The 22,493-nt window shown below is 45.3% G+C and overlaps 4 protein-coding genes and 1 long non-coding RNA gene across 7 annotated transcripts; 1 reads left to right on the top strand and 4 right to left on the bottom strand.

Annotated features, from left to right (window-relative positions):
- Window positions 1–123: 123 nt before the first annotated feature.
- On the bottom strand, window positions 124–9,250 carry LOC111598240 (CXXC-type zinc finger protein 1-like; the record flags this gene model as incomplete). The annotated part of the gene is made up of 9 exons (XM_030223092.1): window positions 9,107–9,250; window positions 8,910–9,031; window positions 7,380–8,841; window positions 3,292–3,705; window positions 3,033–3,223; window positions 2,767–2,973; window positions 2,231–2,392; window positions 1,603–2,166; window positions 124–382 (listed from the first exon to the last, which is right to left on the bottom strand). Coding segments are annotated over exons 1-9 (3,411 nt in total), but the record flags the coding sequence as incomplete, so codon positions are not given.
- Window positions 3,768–6,303, bottom strand: LOC115482851. 3 transcript variants are annotated; one of them, XR_003944152.1, is made up of 5 exons: window positions 6,159–6,303; window positions 5,759–6,070; window positions 5,575–5,682; window positions 5,394–5,523; window positions 3,768–3,868 (listed from the first exon to the last, which is right to left on the bottom strand). It is a non-coding gene; the product is annotated as an uncharacterized LOC115482851 (long non-coding RNA). The 3 variants fall into 3 exon arrangements; XR_003944153.1 differs by having other exon boundaries at window positions 6,204–6,303; XR_003944151.1 differs by lacking the exon at window positions 6,159–6,303 and having other exon boundaries at window positions 5,759–6,152.
- A 514-nt stretch (window positions 9,251–9,764) lies between the features above and the next one.
- Window positions 9,765–16,697, top strand: LOC111598271 (anaphase-promoting complex subunit 1). Its single transcript, XM_023313448.2, has 8 exons — window positions 9,765–11,012; window positions 11,094–11,217; window positions 11,273–11,434; window positions 11,498–12,677; window positions 12,733–14,783; window positions 14,844–15,278; window positions 15,341–15,923; window positions 15,978–16,697. Exons 1-8 carry the CDS (start codon window positions 9,959–9,961, stop codon window positions 16,443–16,445), a joined length of 6,057 nt encoding a protein of 2,018 aa, XP_023169216.2. The 5' UTR covers window positions 9,765–9,958; the 3' UTR covers window positions 16,446–16,697.
- A 232-nt stretch (window positions 16,698–16,929) lies between these two features.
- Window positions 16,930–18,705, bottom strand: LOC111598289 (uncharacterized sodium-dependent transporter YocS). The gene is made up of 2 exons (XM_023313472.2): window positions 17,367–18,705; window positions 16,930–17,311 (listed from the first exon to the last, which is right to left on the bottom strand). Exons 1-2 carry the CDS (start codon window positions 18,387–18,389, stop codon window positions 17,003–17,005), a joined length of 1,332 nt encoding a protein of 443 aa, XP_023169240.1. The 5' UTR covers window positions 18,390–18,705; the 3' UTR covers window positions 16,930–17,002.
- A 1,043-nt stretch (window positions 18,706–19,748) lies between these two features.
- LOC111598333 (adenosylhomocysteinase) lies at window positions 19,749–21,999 on the bottom strand. Its single transcript, XM_023313535.2, has 4 exons — window positions 21,848–21,999; window positions 21,476–21,666; window positions 20,669–21,010; window positions 19,749–20,602 (listed from the first exon to the last, which is right to left on the bottom strand). The coding sequence occupies exons 1-4, from the start codon at window positions 21,870–21,872 to the stop codon at window positions 19,862–19,864; spliced, it is 1,299 nt and encodes a 432-aa protein (XP_023169303.1). The 5' UTR covers window positions 21,873–21,999; the 3' UTR covers window positions 19,749–19,861.
- Window positions 22,000–22,493: the final 494 nt, after the last annotated feature.

Genomic DNA, 22,493 nt, shown 5'->3' with positions numbered 1-22,493 from the left:
ACGCATGTGGGTGGCGTCATTGAGAAAGCGCTTGCCACGATGCATTTGCTGCTGCTGCTGCTGCTGCTGATGCTGTTGCTGCTGCTGTTGCTGCTGCTGTTGGGGCTGTGGATGATGGTGGTGATGGTGCTGCTGCTGCTGCTGCTGCTGCTGCGGAGGATGGTGATGCAGATGCAGATGCGCATGCGCATGCGGATGCGGGTGCGGGTGCTGGTTTTGATGTTGGTGCTGGTGCTGATGCTGGTGCCTCTGCTGATAGTGCTGTTGGTTCTGCAACTGGCGCTGCTTCCGCTGCTCCTCCACCCAGGCCTTGGTCAGCGCGGAGATCGGCTGTGCGGGCATCTCCAAGTGCCCAGCGGCATGGAAATTGTTTGCGGATGGCCTAAATCGAGTGAGGGAAAGGTGAGCAAGTGAAGTGGCATCGGGCAGTGGAAAAAAAACATTGCAAATGGCAGCGCAGGCGCAGAGCGTAGATGTGCTGGAGCTCGAGCTGTACTAGAAAATATCTAATATATATATATCATATATACAGCTATGATATTTACAGACTATTCATATACAGGTCTAAGCCTCTATATATACATATATCTACTGATCTCAATCTTTGTCTAATGCATTCACTTTTCGACTGTCTCAAGGATGAGCTTACATTGAACACAATTTTTTATGTACTATATATATATAATAAATATATAATATATATATTTATATATACATGTATATATATATATATATATATATATATATATATATATATATATAATATATATATACAAGCCCGACTAGGCAATGCTCGTTCGGGTTTCATAATAGCAAAAAATACTTAAAAATTACTGCGCTTTTTCTGCTTCTCTTTAGCTTGTGTTCACGCCCCCAAAGAGGCGTTTATATAAATTTAGCAGCAATATAAAATATCAAATATAAAATATATAAACATTTTCCGCAATAGATCCAACTACAGTGGACACTAGCCTACCTCAAAACGCTATCAAAGTAGCGGCACACGAGTCTCTAGGCTCTAGGCTCTAGGCTAGACGGAGGCACTTCGTGAGGCAGCAAAAAAAATATATATTCCAAATTTTAGGTTTCAGACAAACAGACAACATAGTGCATAAAACTAATATACCCCTTAACACTGCGTAGGCGAGTAGTTAAGCAGCAGTCTTGAGTGCATAGTCTAAGCAAGGAAATGGCACAGGAATGGATTTATGGATATGTTGCTTGACGCTGAGCTGAACGCGAATAATGTTGCTGTTGCTGTTGCTGTTGCTGCTGTTGTTGTTGCGCGGCTGAAGTTGAAATGGAAGTCGAGGAAGATGTGGATATGGATGTGGATGTGGATGCAGATGTTGCTAGTCCACTTTTTGCAAGCGCCACGCGCTGTTGCTTACACTTCGTAGCTGTTGTTGCTGCTGTTGGCTTTGTCTTGGTTGCTGCTGCCGTCGTCGCTGTGGTTGACGACGAACGTCTATGCTATGAGCGACGATACCTGCAAAAGCAAGCAAGCGAGCGAGCAGCTGGTTAAGCAGACTCGATACACTCCCCGCCCACGCTTCGCACCGGCAAGCCACACCAAAGTTAACGGGATGGGGAGGAACTCACCTGGTTTTGGAGACAGACCGGGTGACGCGTGTGGTCATGCTCGACTGCATGTCGGAGCTAGTGGGAGTCGTTTGTATGTTGCTCGAGTGCCGTGCGCTGGAGCGCATGTCGGGCGCAATCATCTCGTAGAGCGTGGAGCGGTATTCATCGACGCCGTAGCGCACATCGTCGTCGAGCGGCGGCTTGATGTCCGTGCGCAGCTCCATGTTCGCCGAGGAGGTGCGAAAGCGATGCACATAGGAGTGCGCGATTGCCTCCTTGGCAGTCAGCCGGCCATCCGGATCGAGCACCAGCAGCGACTTCACCAACGACATGGCATCGTCACAGCAATTGCGCAGCATCTCGTCCAGTGAGTGCCGGCGATCCCGCACTATCTTCTTGCTGAGCAGCACCGAGCCAAAGCTGGCACCAATCGACTCGATATCGCGATCCGTCACATCCGGCAGCGCGTTCACTATCTTCTCAATCTGATTGATGGTACTGGTGCCCTGGAAGAGCGGCTTCTGGCGTATCATCTCGCCCAGTATGCAGCCCAGACTCCACATGTCAATGCCCTTCGTATACCTAATGCACACATTTATAATCCAAATAAGACTCAAACAGATAGATCACACTACTTGGCGCTTACTTGCGACTGGCCACCAGTATTTCGGGTGCCCGATACCAGCGGGTTGCCACATAATCCGTCAGCATCGCCTCGTTATCCAGCTCTTCTTTACATTCGAAGTCCACGTTGCTGCGGCGCTTCGAACACAAAGTGCGCGCAAGACCAAAGTCAGCTACTTTAAGCCTAAGAAAAAAGATATATGAGATAATGATAATGACAATGACAATGACAATGACAATGACAATGACAATGACAATGACAATGACAATGACAATGACAATGACAATGACAATGACAATGACAATGACAATGACAATGACAATGACAATGACAATGACAATGACAATGACAATGACAATGACAATGACAATGACAATGACAATGACAATGACAATGACAATGACAATGACAATGACAATGACAATGACAATGACAATGACAATGACAATGACAATGACAATGACAATGACAATGACAATGACAATGACAATGACAATGACAATGACAATGACAATGACAATGACAATGACAATGACAATGACAATCGATTGACTCACCTGCATTTGCTATCGATCAGAATGTTGCTAGGCTTGAGATCCCTGTGGATGACATTGCCGGAGTGCATATACTTGATCGCATTTATTAGCTGATACATGACAAAGCGCTTGTGTATGTCCTTAAGGACGTCCCCCTTTTTGATAACATTGTGCAGATCACTGTCCATGAACTCAAAAACCAAATAGAAGTCCAAATTGTTTGCCGCTCTGCATGGAAGAAACTTTAGGAACGTCAGCTCAAATGATAAGAACGCAGTGGCGCCTACTTGAATATGTCCAACATGCGAATGATGTTGGGATGGTGGCGAAAGGCGCGCAAAAAGACGACCTCGCGATAGGTGCGCTGTGCATCGGTTTCATCTCGGAAGGCGTCGTAGATCTTTTTGAGCGCCACGGTATCCTTTTGCCGCTTGTCTGTGGCTTTCCATACGATGCCGTAGGCGCCCTTGCCCAGGCGCTGCGATCGCACAATGGATATCGATCAGTGTGTGTGATAGACGATTAACGATAACAATTTTTGCCTACCTTGCGCACTTCAAAGTAACGCTCCACATTCTGATCGAGCTCGTGTATGCGTCGCTCCTGAGCGTTCGATTGCCGTTCGGCCATTAGCTTCTCCTTCTCCTTCTCCTTCTCCTTGTCCTTCTCCTTGTCCTTCTCCTTCTCCTTCTCCTTGTTCTTTTCCTTATGCTTCTCCTTGATCAACGGCCTCTGAAGTGTCTCGCTCTTCCGTATTCGCATGTGATGAGGGTGATTTTGCTGCGCCTCACGCTGCCTATCCGTTAACTGCGGTTGTCCTCGCAATTGATGCTGTTGCTGCTGCTGCTCCTGTTGCTGTTGCTGTTGCTGTTGCTGTTGATGCTGCTGCTGCTGCAGTGGAGGTAGCTGTTGCTGCTGTAGCTGCTGCTGGGATTGCAATTGCGGCTGCTGCTGTTGTAGCTTTCGATGCCGACGGCGGAATTTCCGCTTTTCCACCTCCAGCTCTGGAATTGCAATGATATTATCAGCAAATCCGCCAACTTTTCTAACGACGTGACGTCGGTTGGCTTCGTCCTGGGCGGGCGCCAGTTTGTGGCAAGCACTTCAACACTTTCTATGGCGGCTGCGGGTGCAAGTGGGTGTTGGCTGGCTTGAGTGCATCGCGTTAAGTTGTTGAAGCTGTTGTTGCTGTTGTCGCGTGTGAATGTTGCTGCCGATGGCTTTGTGTTCGCATTTTAAGAGTCTCTCGTCTCCTTCATATGCAAAACGCGGCTCAAGTATGTATGTTAAAAATGCAACAACAACAACAACAACAACGAATAATCATAAGGCAATTCGATTGAAACTAAATTATTGTTAGATCGATCGAAAAGCGAAAGTGGGCGACAACAACAACAACAACACCAGGGCAAACAACTTGGCCTAGCAATGCCAACAAATGGACAAATGGAACCAGGACCCTCAAGTGCCCAGGGCAACGTCATGTGTCATTGTTGTTGTTGTCGTTGTCAGTGCTGTTGCTGCTGCTGTTGCTGCTGCAATTGCCAGCAAATGGCAGCCCCGCAAAAACAATCAAACAACGCCTCAAATGCCATCGACTCGTGCATGCAATCGAATATAGAGCAAAATGAATTTGTTTAACAATAAATATATGCAAAGACCTGCCCCCACTCCCCTCCTCCAACTATTAAATATGGGTACTTCAAGCTTACACTGATCCAAATTGAATATCACTTTGACTTGAAATGGAATCTAACATTAACATTAAAGCTCCCATCAATCAATGTAGTATTCAGTATATATAATTTAAATATATGTATCTGTAATCTTCCATCAATCATAATTGCATATATTCCATCATCAATCCACTACTTTCTTTAAATCTAACACAGTCTAATATATCAATCATACGATAATACATTCAATCATCATCATTCAAACATCAATCAATCATAATTTACATATTCAACCATAAATAACTATTTTCGTTCTTCAATTAGATCATTATAATGTAATATATTCAATCGTCTATCATAGCAAAATACATTCAATCAATCAACTGGAATCTATTCAATCATTTATAAAGCAATACAAAGAATCCTCAACTAACATATCGTAATATATATCGTATATTCCATGATCAATCATTTATCATATGATATCTGATCAATCAATCGCGCTGAGATACATTCAATCAATCAAAGCAATATATATACTTGCCAACAATACATTACGTTAAGTGATCAATCATTTCTCATATCATACCCAATCAATCAATCACACTTAAATATATTCAATCAATCAATCAATCAATCCTAAAGCCATATATAGAATTCTCAACTAACGTATCATAATGTATTATATTCAATGATCAATCATTTATCAAGCTGCACTAGTATATATTCAATCAATCCGTCAATCAAAGACAACACAATGATAATTGGACTCATAATATTACTATCGCAAAATATATGAAATCTATTAGACTGAATGCTTTATAAATGGATCTGCCCTCAATCAAATACTCCATAGAATACTAATACAACAGATTCGAACAACGTGAAGTGCAGTGTAAAGCTGAGAAATAGAATTTATTGTTGGCACAGCGCAACCAATGGAGGTGAGGTGGCGCCATGCATGTCACTTACCTGCCGACTGATGAATGGATGAGTTGACAGATGGATGGATGTGTGGGGAGACAGCTGAAGTTTAAGTTGAAATCGGAGCTGGAGCTGAAGTGAGGTGTTCCACTTGGACAAGCCAAACTGTGGCAGCCCGCTGCAAATCGAACTGTGAACAGCTGCTACAGAGCTGGCAACATCTACTTACTATTTGCCGACGATGCACCATTAAAACACAAAAAAAAAAAATAAAATTTAAAAGAAACGACACAAAATTAAAGTTTGGTAATAAAATAAAACACGAATCCAAAAGGAACTGTGGGCAAATTATGGGAAATTTAAAGTCATTATCAGGAACATGATCAAGATCAAGGAGCAACTCACGCACCCACCTCTATTAAAGTCCACGATTTTGAACAACGTAACACTGCAAAGGAAACGTAAGACAAGCGTTGGCACGAAGATTGCAGTGATTAATCGATTGAGATTGATCGATCGATCGGTTGGTTGATTGATTGATTGATTGATTATTTGGTTGAATTGATCAGTTCCTGGTATTCCGTTATTCGGTGACCGCCATCAGTTCAAATAGTTGATGCTGCGCTTCTTTAACCGAATCAAAGTTAATATGTTTTAACTGCTGCTGCGACTTTATAATTTGAACGTTTTCCACTTGCGGATCCGCAAAACTGATCGGAATCACGCTGTTCAATTTGAGTATTGCACTTGAGCATATATATATACACATACACATATATATATACAAATACATATATATACATATATACATACATGCATTAATTGTGCATACATATATATATATATAGGGGATGATACCGTCTCGGATAACTCGCGTTGTGATTTTTGAAAAATAAGATCAAAAGTTGAATACAAAATTGTGTGTTTTTTATTGTCGAGTTGTGTAGAAGGTATACAAAATATGGATGCCAAATGTCTACGACATTTCTAAAGGTCAACACGACTAACGCCTTGACTACTAGGTTTTTACACTGTCTCCGGTTCGATTCTGTCAACGTCTACTTCGATATGCGAGCCAAAATTACATGCACTCATTCATACACACACACATGCACACATACATCGTCCTTTTCTGCACTTGTTACTGTTATCCGTTTGGTGGTTATGGTTATGGCCAAGTACCGTTCTTTCCGCACAGCGCCTATCATTCACACACACACATGAGCATGCATATTCACACTTGGCATACTTGGCATACAAATTCAAATTTTAAACAAAACAATAGTTGTATGTAAAGCTTTTTTAGAGTATGTTTAAACTTTTATTTTACTTTTAATTTTTATTTATTTACTATCATAGCACACCGATTAGAATGAGCAAATGCCATCCGTACAATTGAAAGAAATGTGAATGATACGAACTGTTTGAGCTGGCTCATTGATACTTGCAGACATGTTGCTATCAATAAATACTTTTTATGCTTAGTTTTCAATAACAAACAGTAGAGGGAGGCACTAGGCAACCTTCTAGAGCGTAAGCCTTTGTGATAGAGAGAGAGAGAGAGATACAGAGAGAACAGCCGGCGTTGAAATTCTTTTGATCGGGTTGCTGCTGGTAACGTTTCAAGCCTTATTGTTAATACCAAATACATACTTATATATACATATATATATCTATATTCAATATCCATGGTGATCGAGTGTATTTTACATATTGTGCATGTCAAATTTTATTAGTGTCTGCTTAATGGCATATGGGGCCAGCTTAGAGGAGGGGGGTAACGAGACGTACATAGACAGGGTTATCTTAGCTTGCACTATATGTGTAAATTATATTATTTTATATTATATATTAATTAGTTGATGTTTTCCTATTTTTTATTTTTTGCTTTTGTTTTGGCTTTTTTTTTTGTTTTTTATGTTTTTTTTGTCACTGCTGCTGCATCTTTTGCTGCTGAAGTGGTTGCTGTTGTTGCTGCTGCTGTTGCTGCTTCTGCTGATGCAACTGCTGGTAATGCTGTTGCTGCTGCTGCACCTGCTGATAATGAACCTGTCGTCGCTTCTGCTTCTCGAGTTCGGCAAAATGCTCCTGCTGCTTCCGCACCAGCTCGTCCATGACCTCGTGGTTGTAGGTGGAATGCAACATGAGGCCCAGCAAATTGGCTCTCGAGCTGAGCTGCTGTCGCAATAGGCGCTCCTGCTCCATTAGGTCATCCATTTTCAACCATTGACGCACGCGCTCCAAATCGATTTCGGCCCTTCGTATCTTCTCCCAGGCATAGTGCTTAAAGCAATTCTTTTTGGGCGCACGACAGAATTCACCGGTGGGATTGAAAACATTGTTAACGAGCGGCGCACCGCACACATCCGTATCGTTGACTTTGGGATCCTTGCTGTGCTCCGGGCAAAGAACGCGCAAGCGTTTGCAATACGTTTTGCTGGCCGGATTATAAAAGTCACAGAACATATTGTTGCCCTCCATGCGGGTCTGAAAGATACTTCCGAAACTGGCCTGCGATTCGTATTTGTTAAAGCACTTCTCCATGTGCTTGATGGCGGTGCGGGAATGTATCTCATGGCCACATGTGATGCAGTACATGCTCTGTTCATCCTCGACGTCGCCATTGTCCTGCGGCCGCTGTGTGTCTATGGAGCTCCGCTTGGCCCGATCCACAACCATGTTTAGCTCTTCTGCTCGCTTCTCCAGCTCGGCTAGCGCGAAACGCACCATTGATTGTTTCTGTCGTATCACCTCGAGCTGCTCGCGATTCTCTTCTGCCGCATGACATGGCGTTAAATTCCATTCCTGCAAACGTTGTGGCAACACCTGGAATATACGATTCGTTGCGAGATTGAAGCCGCACTTGTCACTGCAGTATTTACTTTGTGGTCGGGCCTGACAACGACAGCCAGGTCCATGACATTGTCGCAAGCCTTCAAGCTCTGGATGCACAAAGATCTCCGGACTGTCGGAGCGGACGACTTTGTTTTTGCGCTGCTGTTGCTGTACGGCATTACTCTTTTCACGCTTGCGTCCAGTGGTTGCTGGTGCTGGATTAGCTTGATGCCCCGCCTGCATCACACAATTTCGGTAAATACAGCGTGGTTTATGGCCAACGCGTGTGCGACAGGCATCGCACTGATTACAATTGGGTCGCCGGCAACCTTCACATGTGCCACAGCGTCTACCAGCCTTTGTTTCCTTAGCAGCGCTATTGTTTTTGCGACCAGAAGCTGCACCTGCAGTGCCGCTGGTGCTTGCCGCAGATCCACCAGCAGATTGTCCAGATATATTTGTGGCGCCATAACTGACGTTAGATGTTGATGCAGCAGCAGTTGCCGCCGCACGTTCGGTGGCAACCAAACGGAATATGGTCTGCAGATCGGGGTTCTCTTTCTTGCATCGACGACAGTAATATTGCTTAATGTGCTTAGCCTCCTTTTCGGTGATTCCAATGCAGTCGCCATGATACCATTCCTCGCAGCCATCGCAGCCGCTGCAAACAGATTACAATCAGTCGAAATTGATTGCCAAGAATTGTCTAATTAATATTATTCAACTTACATCATGAATCTCGAGCAATCCGATGTGCGGCATATGCAGTAGGCCTGGTCATCTTGTTTAAGTATTGTTGCTATTTTGGATTTGCGCTCGGGCAGATCAAATTCACGGGCAATTTCCTCTTTCTAATTGCGGATACGAGCATATGTTAAGTTATGCATGTTAACGTACGATTGATGATTTCGTTATTATTTACTTACCGATCGCTTGTATTTTCGTTTATCCGCCATATTTCTGTAGGACACAACCAGCGCCACCCACAAACAACAGCTATATAATATAAATTGTTGTTTTTATATCGATATATCGCCAATGACATCTTTCATTGTCGATATCGTGGTCGTGTCAAATATTGCGTACCTTTGTTTTAACTGTCAAAGGTATAAAACACCGGGTCTTGGTAGAATTTTAATAGATTGATTTGTTTTAGAAAGGTTTCATTTCCAGTGGTGGAACTTAACTTGAAACTGTATTTCTGTTAAATATAAGCAATTTATAGATGGCGATAACTCAGTCGCGCCACGATTACAATTAATCGCGTAACGCCTATATTACTCACGATTCAATGTCGCAAGCTCTTCGATATGAGCACAGAACAGCTGTGCACAATCGATGAAGTGTTTCGATTTTAGTATTTTTTATTTTGGCGGTTAATTTTTATTTTTGTTTTTTTATTTAAGTAATAAATTGTATTATTTGCAATATTTTGATGTGATGTAATTTTATTCGGAATACTTGCAAAAAAAAAAAAACTAAATGAAAAGTAGAGTTGTATCTCCTTTTCACTTCAATGTTCTTTACCTCTGGCAGCTAAAATATTTAACGAATTAATAAACTGCTTTTGTTCATCGATATCAATATTGATGTCACATGCAATTTCGATAGCGATAATATTGGTAATACAAATTTGCCGGCGCGACGACAACTGAGCCGGCATTTTAGTTATAGTTCCTAATTATATATCAAACATTTTCGATTGTATCTAATTCTGTGTGAAGTGTGCGACTGTCTGTCCAAGAAAGAAACCCGCAAATCTGGATGCATGCAATGAGATGATTGCCGTCGCAGAGCCGCCACAGGAGTTCATTCCTCGCGGTCGTCAGGCGGCAGAGGATCATCCAGGCCCCACAGAACCGCCATTACCCAAATATTTGCCTGCCGAGCATTTGCTATTGCAGCGATTGCAAAATGTTAACATCTCTGCCGCTACCGAAGAACCGCAAGAATTCTGGTGCATACGCGAAATCTACGATGACTACGACGCCAGCTATGAGCGCGGACAGCGCCGTCAGCAATTAATCGAGCAGACTAAGAAGTGTGGACCCAATGCCGCGGCTGCCACGCAATTAACATCGCTGCCGCAGGAGTTGCTGGAGCCCATTAAGCACCGTCGCGAGGATCCCATGTGCGATTACATTGTGAACAACGAGGAGGAGTTGTATGTGAACAAGCATACGGTTATATGGACGCAGGGACTGAATGATGATGACGATGGCGTGCAACGGCGCATGTGCTTCACCTGTGATACACCAGTGAAGTTTGCCTGTTTCCTAAATCGTAACTTTGTACGTGGCCGCTTGGCTCAGCTGCGCGCCGCTGTCCAACCGGAGGACAAGCTAACAGCCATTTGTGTGGTGGATCAGGATGCGTTGCGCGTCTACTGCGATGATGGCGACGACTTTCTGGCTAATCTCGATTTTCCCGTTTCGCATCTGTGGCAAACAACACATGGCCTACTGCTGGAAAAGGAATCTAGCAATGCGCTCGTCTCCCATTTGTCCATACCAATGCCACGCCTATTCTCCATGTCGCATCCCCTGCACGAAGCTTGCCCGGTTGTGCATAAGACAGCCACGAACTCAAAGGGCTACATGACCGAACCCGAATACAGTATTGTCTTCACAGCCGAAGAGTCGGATCTGGTGCTGATCTACGATGCAAAGTTCTGCAAGCATTTTGTTGCCCGGCTGCGTAAAGTGACGTCCGAGGAGGTGAATTATGTGAGCCAGCAGCAGCAGGAGCTGCTCAGCCAAACGCTGCAGGGAAATCGCACTACACCGGGCTCAAGCACCTTGCACAGCTTCAGCTCCACCAAACTGACGGGTGGTAGGCGATCCTCTCTAGATTAGATTAATTTCCATCTGAAGGTATAAACTTATTTTCTTGTTGGTTTGGTTTGGTTTGCAGCCACTTCAAAGCTGAGCACCACCTCGTTTCTGGGACGCAACAATCCAGCAACGCCCCCGCTTAATTTCTCGAAATATGGCCTCAGTCAGTCGCAATCGTTTAGCGGTGTGCTGGGTCAATCCAAGTGAGTAGCTCATTCTGCTTAATATGACGCATTACCCAACCAGTCTGACTTGCAGTCGTGCCTCGCTGGGTGCACCCCTCAGCCAGCTACAGAACAGCATTAGCCAGCATTCGGTGTCCGTTAAGGATATGCGCAAGATAACGCACGTTAAACCGGCCAAGCCCATTGAGCCGGAGATGTGCTTGGAACACATCTGGACAGAGAATACATACGGCACGTAAGTCAATACATAACTCTTCAACCAGCTCAGCTGCCCACATTCATTCCATTCCATTTGCAGGCAACGTGAGTTCTGCGAGATGGCGACGCGTGCCTTTATCCACACGGATCTGGTGGGTCAGACGTATTTGTGCTATTTGCTCGCACGCAGCTGCCGCTTGCAAATGGTGCTGATCAATGGCTACGACACCAGCGAAATGCAATTGTCCACATTGGCGTCTACACTGCCCGCCAAGGATGCAGTCGGCTTGCAGCGCATGCATATGATAGCTGTACTGGATCCTGGTGGCAATCTTATACTCTATACGGGCACTGTGCTCATCTCCAAAGTGCACATAACACCACAGTTAACTACTGCGCCACAGACTATTCACATTGCCACGCCCACGCCGACAACAACCCCCACTCCGCATACGCCGCTGCAAGCAACGACGGCAACGGCACAGCTTAAAATAGCCAACAGTTCCTTTGTCGAGGTGCGTCGCAGCAGCCTGTTGCCCACGAAGGCGGCATCCGATCTGAATGCCTTCGATGAGGAGCTGGAGCTGCACATGCTCTCGCCCATACATCCGCAGCCCATGTCCTATACCCAACGACAGGCTCACAACATATGCAAAGCGTTGCGTGATCCCGCTGGCAATCGATTGACATTGGTTTATGCCACTGGGCGGATGCTGCGCATTGCTTTGCCGCTGCTCAACGATACACGCCTTATCACGCGCTGCATAGCTGCGTTGCGCCAAGTCCTTAATTCCACACAGTTCTTGCACTTTATCATACGTTGGTATAGTGCACGCAATCCGCCTGGTTCGCAGGACTACAGCATCGAGCAGGAGTGGCAGCTATTTCGCAGCACCCTGCTGGGCCTGATGGGCTGCATGGGCACGGCGACGACGACGACAACAACAGCGATGTCAGGTGATGAGACAGTCGATGTGGACGAGTCCTATGCACGCTGTGCCACACCGCCATTGCATACGTTTGCGGGCGCCGCACAGGATGAGCCGAAGAAGCGACGCAAGTACAACGATTGCGAGTCCTACACTGATGATGATTGGGAGTTTATGTTGCTGCAGACTGCATTATCCGCCTGTCCCTCCGATCCGGCGCACGCCTACAGCGTGGATGTGACAGCTCCATTGTTTCGTATGCTGCCAGCCATATTCTATGGGATGCATATGCTCTACGAGGACCTCAAACTTGATTCGGTCTTTCAGAGTGCGCTCATCTATCTGGCATCGGTGAGTACATTATGCGACTGCAGGATTATATATAAAAGGATTTGGATTTTTACAGTTTCTGCATCAACTGGCAATTGACATGCAACTCGATAGTTACATAATGCACTATCATCTGGACTTTCCAGAGCTGACGCATAAGACAACCAAGCTAACCATGATGAACAGCGACCATGGAGCTTTGATGCTCTACCAGGAGCTGCTCCGAATGCCAGCACCCAGTGTGTATGTGCAGCTGGAGCATGTTCTATTGGACAGACAGGAGGTGCCGCCGCTTAGCTATTTGGAGTGCATCAATGAGCGCAGCCGGAATCTGGTTCAGCTCGTCTCGCTGATAATGCACGGCCAAAGCAAGCTCAAGCACTGGTGGCAACTGCTCGAGATCTTTGACGCAGTCCAATCGAACTTTGCCAAACGCCCCAAGCGCAGCATCTCGGCGGATGTGCCGCGCTGTCATCAGGTGCTGGAGCTGTTGCTGTGCATGCAGCTGACCAGACGTGATATCGAACGTCTGCCTGCTGCGGTGCATTTGGTCATTGCTGAGGCGCTGGAACAGGCGCGTCTCATGCCGCCCATGGGCAGCAGCATGGCCACCTACGAGCTGATACTGCGACCTGAACTGGCTGCGCATGCCCAATTACCCTTTCTCGAAACCACACTGGGTCAGCCGCATTGTGGACGTGTCTACAAGGAAGATTCGCTGTCGCCACGCATTGCGCCAAGCAGCGGGGAGTGGCCGATGCCGGAGCCAGAGTCCGACCAGCTGCGACACGATGGCATGGACAATATGGACACGAAGCTTTTGCGTTTACGCTTTCCCGACGACATGCGCGTCGAGGAGGTGCGTCGTCTACTCAACAGCGCCGATCCAGTTGCGATTGAGGTGCAACAATCGCCAGGCACCAGCGATCACGAATTCATCGAGGAGCAGGAGAAACAATTATTCGCGCTATGTGCACGCACCATGACGCTGCCCCTGGGCCGTGGCATGTTCACTTTACGCACCCTAATGCCGCGGCCAAGCGACAATATGCCCATGCCCAAGCTCTGTTTGGTGGGCCGTGAGCCAGTTAAGGGCACCACCATTGAGATGCAACAGATTGAGTTTCCGGCCAATATGCACATGTGGCCATCATTCCATAATGGCGTCGCCACCGGGCTAAAGATCTCGCCACAAGCGTTAGATATCGATTCCACATGGATTGTCTACAACAAGCCAAAGACGCAGGCGAACAATGCCTTGGAGCATGCGGGATTCCTAATGGCCCTCGGCCTCAATGGGCATCTCAAGTCGCTGTCCTTTATGAGCGTCTACAAGTATTTGGTCAAATGTGATGAGATGACCAGCGTTGGCCTGCTACTTGGCATCTCGGCAGCGCATCGCGGCAGCATGGACACCAAGACAACCAAATTGCTGAGTGTCCACCTGGAGGCGCTGCTGCCGGCCACAGCCATGGAGCTGGACATACCACAAAGTACTCAAGTGGCTGCTCTGATGGGCATTGGCCTGCTCTATCAGGGCTCGGCGAAGCGGCATATAGCTGAGGTGCTGCTCCAAGAAATTGGACGTCCTCCTGGTCCTGAGATGGAGAATAGCGTGGAACGTGAATCCTATGCAATGACTGCCGGTCTGGCACTTGGACTAGTTACACTGGGTCAGGGGGAATCTCCAGCTGGATTGCGTGATCTGCAGCTGCCGGATACGCTGCATTATTATATGGTCGGCGGCGTTAAGCGACCCATTGGCGGCTCGCAGAAGGAGAAATATCGCCTAGCCTCGTTTCAGGTGCGCGAAGGTGATAGCGTTAATATCGATGTCACCGCACCGGGTGCTACCTTGGCACTGGGTCTGATGTTCTTCGATTCGGGCAATACGGCAATTGCTGAATGGATGCAGCCGCCGAATTCGCGCTATCTGCTAGATATGGTTAGACCTGATTTCCTTCTGTTGCGCACCATTGCACGTGGCTTGATACTTTGGCAGCAGGTGCAGCCGGACAACGATTGGTTCCAGGCCCAATTTCCACAGGCCCTGCGGCCACATCTGCGTCTGCCCACGCGCGAAGATGAGCCACCCGAGGATAGCGACGTGGATTACGAAGCCATTACGTAAGCAAATCCTAATTCCCTAACTATTGATATAAAGACTATAAATACTTCTACTGGCAGGCAAGCCTATTGTAATATCTTGGCTGGTGCGGCCTTTTGCATTGGCTTGAAGTATGCAGGCAGTGAGCATCCAGTGGCCTTCACCACTTTGCGCACTGTCATCAAGGAATTCCTCAGTTTTCCGGGCACATCGATGGGCGAGTGTGCCGGTCGAACCACCATCGAGAGCTGTTTGATGGTGCTGCTCATATCCATATCGTTGGTCTTTGCCGGCTCTGGCAATTGTGAAATCTTGCGCATAATCCGGTTCTTAAGATCACGCGTTGGCCCCCAATATCCGCATATAACCTATGGCTCTCATATGGCAATACATATGTCGCTCGGACTGCTGTTCCTGGGCGCCGGCCGCTTTACCATTGCCAAAACACCAGAGTCCATTGCATCTCTGGTCTGTGCCTTCTTCCCCAAGTTTCCCATACACAGCAACGACAATCGGTGGGTGGTCTCTATATATATATATATATTTATATATATTGAAATTGTGTGCGCTCTTTCAGATATCATTTGCAGGCGCTGCGTCATCTCTATGTGTTGTCCGTGGAGCCGCGTCTATTCCTGCCACGCGACATAGACACTCATCAGCTCTGCTTGTGCAACATTTCGGTATTGGAGGTGGGCTCTACGAAGCTGCGCCGCCTTCCCATTGCTCCTTGCATTTTGCCAGAGTTGCGTACGCTTCAGCAGGTCATTGTAGATGATGAGAACTATTGGCCGATCTGCTTTGAACGCTCGCGTAATTGGCATCAGCTAGAAAAGGCATTGGAGCTAAGTGCTCCTATTGATATAAAGAAACGAACTGGACGCCTATCACATCTAGAGGATCCGGATCGTTTGAAGAGCATGCTAGCGCAAACGTTGACCATGGAGCAAAGCATTTGCTGGCAGGTGGATGTGAATGATTTACAGCAGTTTGCCAGCGAACGGCTGGTGAAGCCCTTTCTCAGTCGCTTTCTGGACACGAAGGGCACGGATCTCAGCTATGCGGAGCTGAGCAAGCGGCATCAATTGATGCTTCTATTCTACAATGCAGTGGTCAAGGATCGTATGCATCTGTTGCCCGTATACCTAACGCTCTACGATGTAAGTGTGTGTTGATTATTCATCTTCATTTAAAGCATTGTCTTTTCTCTGCAGCATGTCACCAAGCAGATGGCCAACAACAACGATGTGTGGCAGGTGAAGCTAATTGAAGCATACTTGGGCAAAAGTCCCAATGATGAGCATTCGCTCATCTCTGTGGAACTGATACAAATGATGCAAGAGATTTCAAGGCTGAGTCTGGAGCAAGCGGCACGCGAATTTTGTGTGCCATTGCGCGAATTTCTGACCCAGAAGCGTCTGGAGCCAAGCTATGTGGCCAGCATCTGTGCACAGGATCTGCAGCGTGTCTTTTGTGTCATCAATTATTTTAATTTGATGCCAAATATGTTAAGTAGCATTGACCTGAGCAGCGGTCCGGTTAACTATCTACGCATCATGATCGAGTTTAACAAATTGCAGTTAAGTCCGCACACCATATATGGTGTGCTTAAAATATTCCAAGCTTTGGCCACCGAAGGTGCTGAACAACAGCATGAGCCTGTTTTCTACACATTCAAATAAGTGCACAATTATCTTGACTATCGCTCAAAGGCTTAAAACCGTTGGCAGCCCCACGCCAGTTATTCAATTCTTAGTTTAAGCTTTAACGTCGAGTTACAATACTGTCTGTTGTGTTTCGCAGTACTTGATATACTTAAATGCCTTTAACACAGAGATTTGCTGTTCAAATTATCAAAATAAGAAATGTAATTTATCTAAAAAAAAAAACGTTGAAGTAAACCCATGTAAAACCATTTATAAAACTGGTTTGTTATCGATATCGTTGTTAGCTAAAATAACGTTGAAGTAAACAAGTACAAAACCATTTATAGAACCGGTCTTGTTATCGATATCGCTGTTAGGTATCGAGTACTCTGATTAAACTCTCGTGTTCCTTGCAACAGATTTACAGATTTCAAATTGTGTTCAATACGAAATATAATCTATCAAATATTTATATATATATATATATATATATATATATATAATCTACAACTATGTTGTAAACAATTGCACATTCTTGCAAGAACATATAGAAAACTGGAAGCGAAGTGGTTGTTTCTATGCCCTATATTCTTTTAGACAATGCGCTGATGCTCGGCGGCTGTGGTTTCCCCAATTTTCTGACGAAAACAGCGTTGATATAGGTATATGCCCAGCAACGGGAGCGGTGTCATAATGGCCACCGACACCGGCACCACTGTGGTCAGATCTGCCTGCGGCTGTTCCAAGGTGGTGCGCAAAAAGAATATCGCAATGCCCGTGTTCTGGATGCCCGTCTCAATAGCAATGGTCAATGAGTCAGAAGCACTTTGGTTCAACAGCTTGGCCGCCAGCCAGGCAACCGCATAGCCAAGTCCGGGAAGAGCCAAACCCGCCAAGGCGATCTAAAAACAAAAACAATTGCTTACAAATTGAGTTATATATCAATTAGTTACTCACCTGCCAGGAGAATAGCTGAAACAGGTAAAAGTTGGTGATAATCGCAAAGATCACAATAAAGAGTATAAGGCATGCAGAGATGGGCTTCAGCAGGCGGACCAGCACTTGAGTCAAGCGTGGCAGCCAGCGTTGTATGGCCAATCCGATAAGCAATGGCACAATCAACGCGGCACAGTAGCTGGCGATCTTGCCATAGGGCAGCACCATGCCAGCACGCTCGAAAATTAATTGACCCAGCGTAAAGACCCACAACGGCATCGTGGCAAAGGCAGCCACATTGCTGACAGTGGTCATTAGCACAGAGAGATTTATATTGGCGCTTAGCACCGCTGACCAAGTGTTGGATGCACCACCGCTCGGTGCGATGCCCGTGAAGAACAGGCCCAACTGCATGGCCGGCGAATCGGGAAAAATAAAGACACCCAAAGCATAGCTAAGGAGCGGCATGCCCAGCACCTGGGTGATGAAACCAATGCAGGGCCCGATTGGGCGTGTGATCAAGCCCTGCAGTACATCCACGTTGAGTGCAGCACCAAAATTGATATAAACCAGGGACATAAGCAAGATGATGGAGCCGACAAAAACGTGATCGATGATCCGCTGCGGTCGCACAACCTGCACCAGCAGCGTGCTATCATTGCTGGCAGCATTTTGTGGCGCAGAGCTGGTATTTGTGACTGCATCGTGGAGCCGCACTTGGATCTTGGCCTCGCCAAGAAAGTATGCATCGATACGTATGCTTCCATTCCAGAGATTGTGTTGAACTTCCTCCATAGATATGCTAGAATTTTCAGCCGGCACGCTGGCTAGCTGAGCATCTGTACTTTGCAGGCGGAAGCTGTAGCGACCTTTCACCAACTGCAGTTCATCTGTTATGTCCGACAGTGTTAGATGCACTGTGTGACTGCGTTCCATTTCCAGCTGGAGCAGCGCAGGCTCAAAGCGCGCCTGCCAACTGGCACTGGGCAACACCTGTTGGCCCAGCATCAGTGCCAGAAACAGGCAAACGTTTTTGACATACATTGCAATCCACTAGTGAATGAATTGCAAATGCAAGCAAATCTTATTTCGTAATCGCGCACTCAACAAGTTGTCAATAAATTATGAAGTAAAAAACACTAAATGCGTACCGTGTGTATGTTGGTACTGCAATGAAAGTCTGTGCAGTTATTTACAGCGACAAACGTAAATGGTACCAATAAAGAGAGTGGGAGAGAGAGCTAGATGAGGTGTGAAACAGCTCTAACTACTCTTTTGCTGTGAGAGCGTGTTAAGCGCACAGAATCACAACAACGGCAGATAGCGCCATGCACGTAGGTTGAACGACAACAGGGGTGAAACTCTGCTTACGATAGCGAGTTATGCTCAAGACAAAATAATAAATAAAAAGGACACTTCTTTACACTTTATAGTTATATAGAATATGATATAAGCCTGCCTCCCTTCTGACGGCGCCCTTGCAAAGCGCAAAGCAAAGCGTACATACATAAAGTAATAACAGTTATATTCACACAGGTTGTCAACAAAGAAGTGTGCCTGTGTGTGCTCTCTAGCGTGCAAAAGTAACTATGTGTGTGTGTGCGAGCTTGTGTGTGCGTGCAAGTATGGTATGCGATTCAAAGAGTGCGGAAGAGAGACAAAGAGAGCTAGTGCATAACAAGCCGATCCGTCACTTTAAGCGCTGTTTTCTTTTTTCAAACTGCTTTCTGAAATTAATTAACACTGGATGATATACTTAGTTTTTGAGATGCGAGCCAGTATTGTAAAAATACCAAAACTAGGATGTTAATTGAAGTTCAGCTAGGAGTTACTTCTAAACTAATATTTAAATATCTATATATGTCAAAACAAAAGCTGACCTAAAAAGCAAATATTAATTTCATTAAGAACTCAAATCGCTCAGATCCTAAAACTGAGTAGGCTTCAATTTAACATTCCAATTCCACACAAAGCTTAGGCAATATAATATGTATTCGACTCTATATATTCACATTAATACCAATTTGTACGACGAGTGATCAAGCAAGATTAAAAGAAAAAAAACTAAAAACACATCCCTCAATAGCGATACGCTGAATTTTAAATGAAAGTGAGTAAATGCCTAACTTTTAATTATTATATCTTATATAAACCAAAATACTCCCATGCATACCCCGTTCCTGTTTTATATTTATTAAGGAAATGTTTCCTTTTATATGAACAAAAATGCCAAATTGTTGAAAAAGTTTTATAAAATTCATTTAAACTGAATTAGCAATTTTATAATTACTTTGTAATCCCCCTATTCTAGATGTTCATTAGGAGTCAATCAACGCTTTCCCCATATTAAGTAGATTGGATTAATTAAATTAAAAAGAAATCGACGTGAAATATTGAATTACAAAAAGTGAGTAAATTCCTTCAGTTTTTGATTTTATTGGATCTTAGGATAAATGCAATAACGTATAACACATGATCGCAAAACGCCGTCAATCGATGGCGGAGTGTTTGGCGTGTTAGTATCTATAGTGGTCGGGCTTGAAGGGCCCCGTCTGGGGCACACCCAAGTAGCTGGCCTGTTTTTCTGTTAGCTTGGTGAGCTTCACTCCCAGCTTTTCCAAATGTAGGCTGGCCACCTCCTCGTCGAGCAGCTTGGGCAGCACATGCACGCCGACTGCATACTGGCTGGACTTGGTCCACAGCTCGATCTGGGCGAGCACCTGGTTGGTGAATGAGTTGGACATCACAAAGCTGGGATGGCCATGGGCGCAGCCCAAATTGACCAAACGACCCTCGGCCAACAGGATAATGTGGTTGCCATTGGCCATCGTATAGCGATCCACTTGCGGCTTAACATTCACCTTCTCCTTGGCATTTTTGTTTAGCCAATCGACATCGATCTCGCAATCGAAATGTCCAATGTTGCACACAATCGAATCGTCTGGCATATTGAGCAGATGCGTCGATGTGATAATGTCCCGACAGCCGGTGGTGGTAACATAGATAGAGGCCTCCTTGCTGGCCTCCTCCATAGTGGTTACCTCGTAACCCTCCATCGCTGCCTGCAGCGCATTAATCGGATCGATTTCGGTGATAATCACGCGGCCACCGAATCCTTTCAGAGCCTGTGCGCAGCCTTTGCCCACATCTCCATAGCCAGCCACACAGCAAACCTTGCCCGCAATCATGACATCCGTGGCACGCTTAATGCCATCAATTAGAGATTCCCGGCAGCCATACAGATTATCGAATTTGCTCTGCATAAAAGAGACAGATGGACATTGAATAAGATGAATCAATCAAATCAATCCAAGAGATTTCACCTTGGTCACTGAATCGTTGACATTGATCGCTGGTACGCCCAGTCGACCCTCCTTGAACATTTTGTACAGATTGTGCACACCGGTGGTGGTCTCCTCGCTGAGACCCTTGATACCTTTCAGATACTCGGGGAAGCGTTCATGCACCAAGTTGGTCAGATCACCGCCATCATCCAAAATCATATTCAGCGGCTCGCCACTGGGAAAGACGAGCGTCTGTTCAATGCACCACATGTATTCCTCATCGGTTTCACCCTTCCACGCATACACTGGCACTCCAGTGGCAGCAATTGCTGCTGCCGCATGATCCTGTGTGCTGAATATGTTACAGCTCGACCATTGCACCTAATAGAGTGAGGGAATATTTAAAGCGTGAAAGATATAGTTTTAGGCTTGTAATATAGCTTAAAGAAACCTTCCTACAAAATTTGTGACGAAATTGCCATAATCAGAGCTATTAATATTATCATCTATGACACCAAAGTGAACATATTTGGACGGAAACGGAATTGTTGATAAAGAAAATCTTGATTAAGATCGAATATGCCTTCACATCTTATGACGACAAAGCAATGAATTTACATATGGAAGTAAACAACTTAGCATATCAATGGGTTCTGGTTCTTGTGCTGTGACCCCTAATGATCCCTCCAGAGATTATTTGTTTCTTGTTCGTTATCAGCGATGCGCCTTGAACTCACGCGCGACCCCCAAGCGTGAAAAATAGAAATTTCGGTATTGTTATTTGTTCGATTTTCGATAAGGACGACAAGCACATAGTAACAGAGCTAGCATCGATTCTAGACTTACCTCAGCGCCCAGCTCGACCAAGGTCTCGATGAGCACGGCCGTTTGGACGGTCATGTGGAGGCAGCCGGTGATGCGGGCGCCCTTTAGGATTTTCGATGGGCCGTATTTCTTGCGGCACGCCATCAGACCGGGCATCTCGTTCTCCGCAATGATAATCGCTTTGCGACCCCATTCAGCGAGACTGATATCGGCTAGAAGGTAGACAAAGATAAGATATAATTCGCACACAATATAAACAACGATTAACACAACGTGCTTTAACCTCTGACAACATGTGCGCATGCATATTGCAAAAAGAAAAAAAACATGCGTATGTGTGTCCGTGTGCACATTTGCCGGCATTAGGATGCGCTGATTTTATTTATAACTCACCAACTTTGTACGCGGGCTTGGACATCTTGATAGGATTGCGAGTACAAAAATAGAATTTAGAGAAACACGACCGAACTGACGACGCGCGCAACGTTAAGTGGCAAAAGTATAAATCTTAAGATCGTATTAAATAAATCGCGCTATCGATTTCAGTAAGTCTGAGTATATCGATATCGATAGAGGCAAGCAAAAGCTGTTGAAATTTTAGTTATGCGTTCTTTCATTAAGTATCGATTACAGCATAAACGATATACCGTATATCTTAAATTATATACTGAGCAATATCTATCGGAGCATGACTACAAAAATTGTTTATATAAGCCAGAAAATTATATATCATGCTCGCGATGTAAAACAACAATGTTAATAATTGTATCGTTTATAAATGAAGCGAAATACTAAATATCGTTTTCGTAAATTGTGCAATAACTATCGACGTGTCACTAAATAAACATTCATAGATGTCCGAAAGTTGTCAAACGCGGCTATGACCATTAATCATTAAGTACAAATTGCTTTTTATACTTACAGAAAAATTACTCTTAGCAAAATGATTGTACACAAATTAAAACTTTGAAATAATCGAAGCGCGCTTTTTGACGATAGTTGGTTAAATTTACAACACTGTTGTGTAATGCAGCTAACG

Source organism: Drosophila hydei, unplaced genomic scaffold (genome assembly GCF_003285905.1).
Source record: "Drosophila hydei strain 15085-1641.00,03,60 unplaced genomic scaffold, DhydRS2 tig00000131-arrow-arrow-pilon, whole genome shotgun sequence".
NCBI classification, from domain to species: Eukaryota; Metazoa; Arthropoda; class Insecta; order Diptera; family Drosophilidae; genus Drosophila; species Drosophila hydei.
Note: the sequence above shows the minus strand (reverse complement) of the source record. Positions and strands in the feature narration are given on the sequence as shown.

Bases quoted from the DNA above. Each gene is read 5' to 3' on its own strand.
- LOC111598271 (XM_023313448.2), top strand. From the start codon at position 9,959: ATGATTGCCGTCGCAGAGCCGCCACAGGAGTTCATTCCTCGCGGTCGT. The intron at 11,013-11,093 runs GTAGGCGATCCT...TTTGGTTTGCAG, and splicing joins CTCCACCAAACTGACGGGTG to CCACTTCAAAGCTGAGCACC. The intron at 14,784-14,843 runs GTAAGCAAATCC...TTCTACTGGCAG, and splicing joins GTGGATTACGAAGCCATTAC to GCAAGCCTATTGTAATATCT.
- LOC111598333 (XM_023313535.2), bottom strand. From the start codon at position 21,872: ATGTCCAAGCCCGCGTACAAAGTTG. The intron at 21,667-21,847 runs GTGAGTTATAAA...TCTACCTTCTAG, and splicing joins CAAGCCCGCGTACAAAGTTG to CCGATATCAGTCTCGCTGAA. The intron at 20,603-20,668 runs GTGAAATCTCTT...TCTTTTATGCAG, and splicing joins TCAACGATTCAGTGACCAAG to AGCAAATTCGATAATCTGTA.
- LOC111598289 (XM_023313472.2), bottom strand. From the start codon at position 18,389: ATGTATGTCAAAAACGTTTGCCTGTTTCTGGCACTGATGCTGGGCCAA. The intron at 17,312-17,366 runs GTGAGTAACTAA...TTTTGTTTTTAG, and splicing joins TTCAGCTATTCTCCTGGCAG to ATCGCCTTGGCGGGTTTGGC.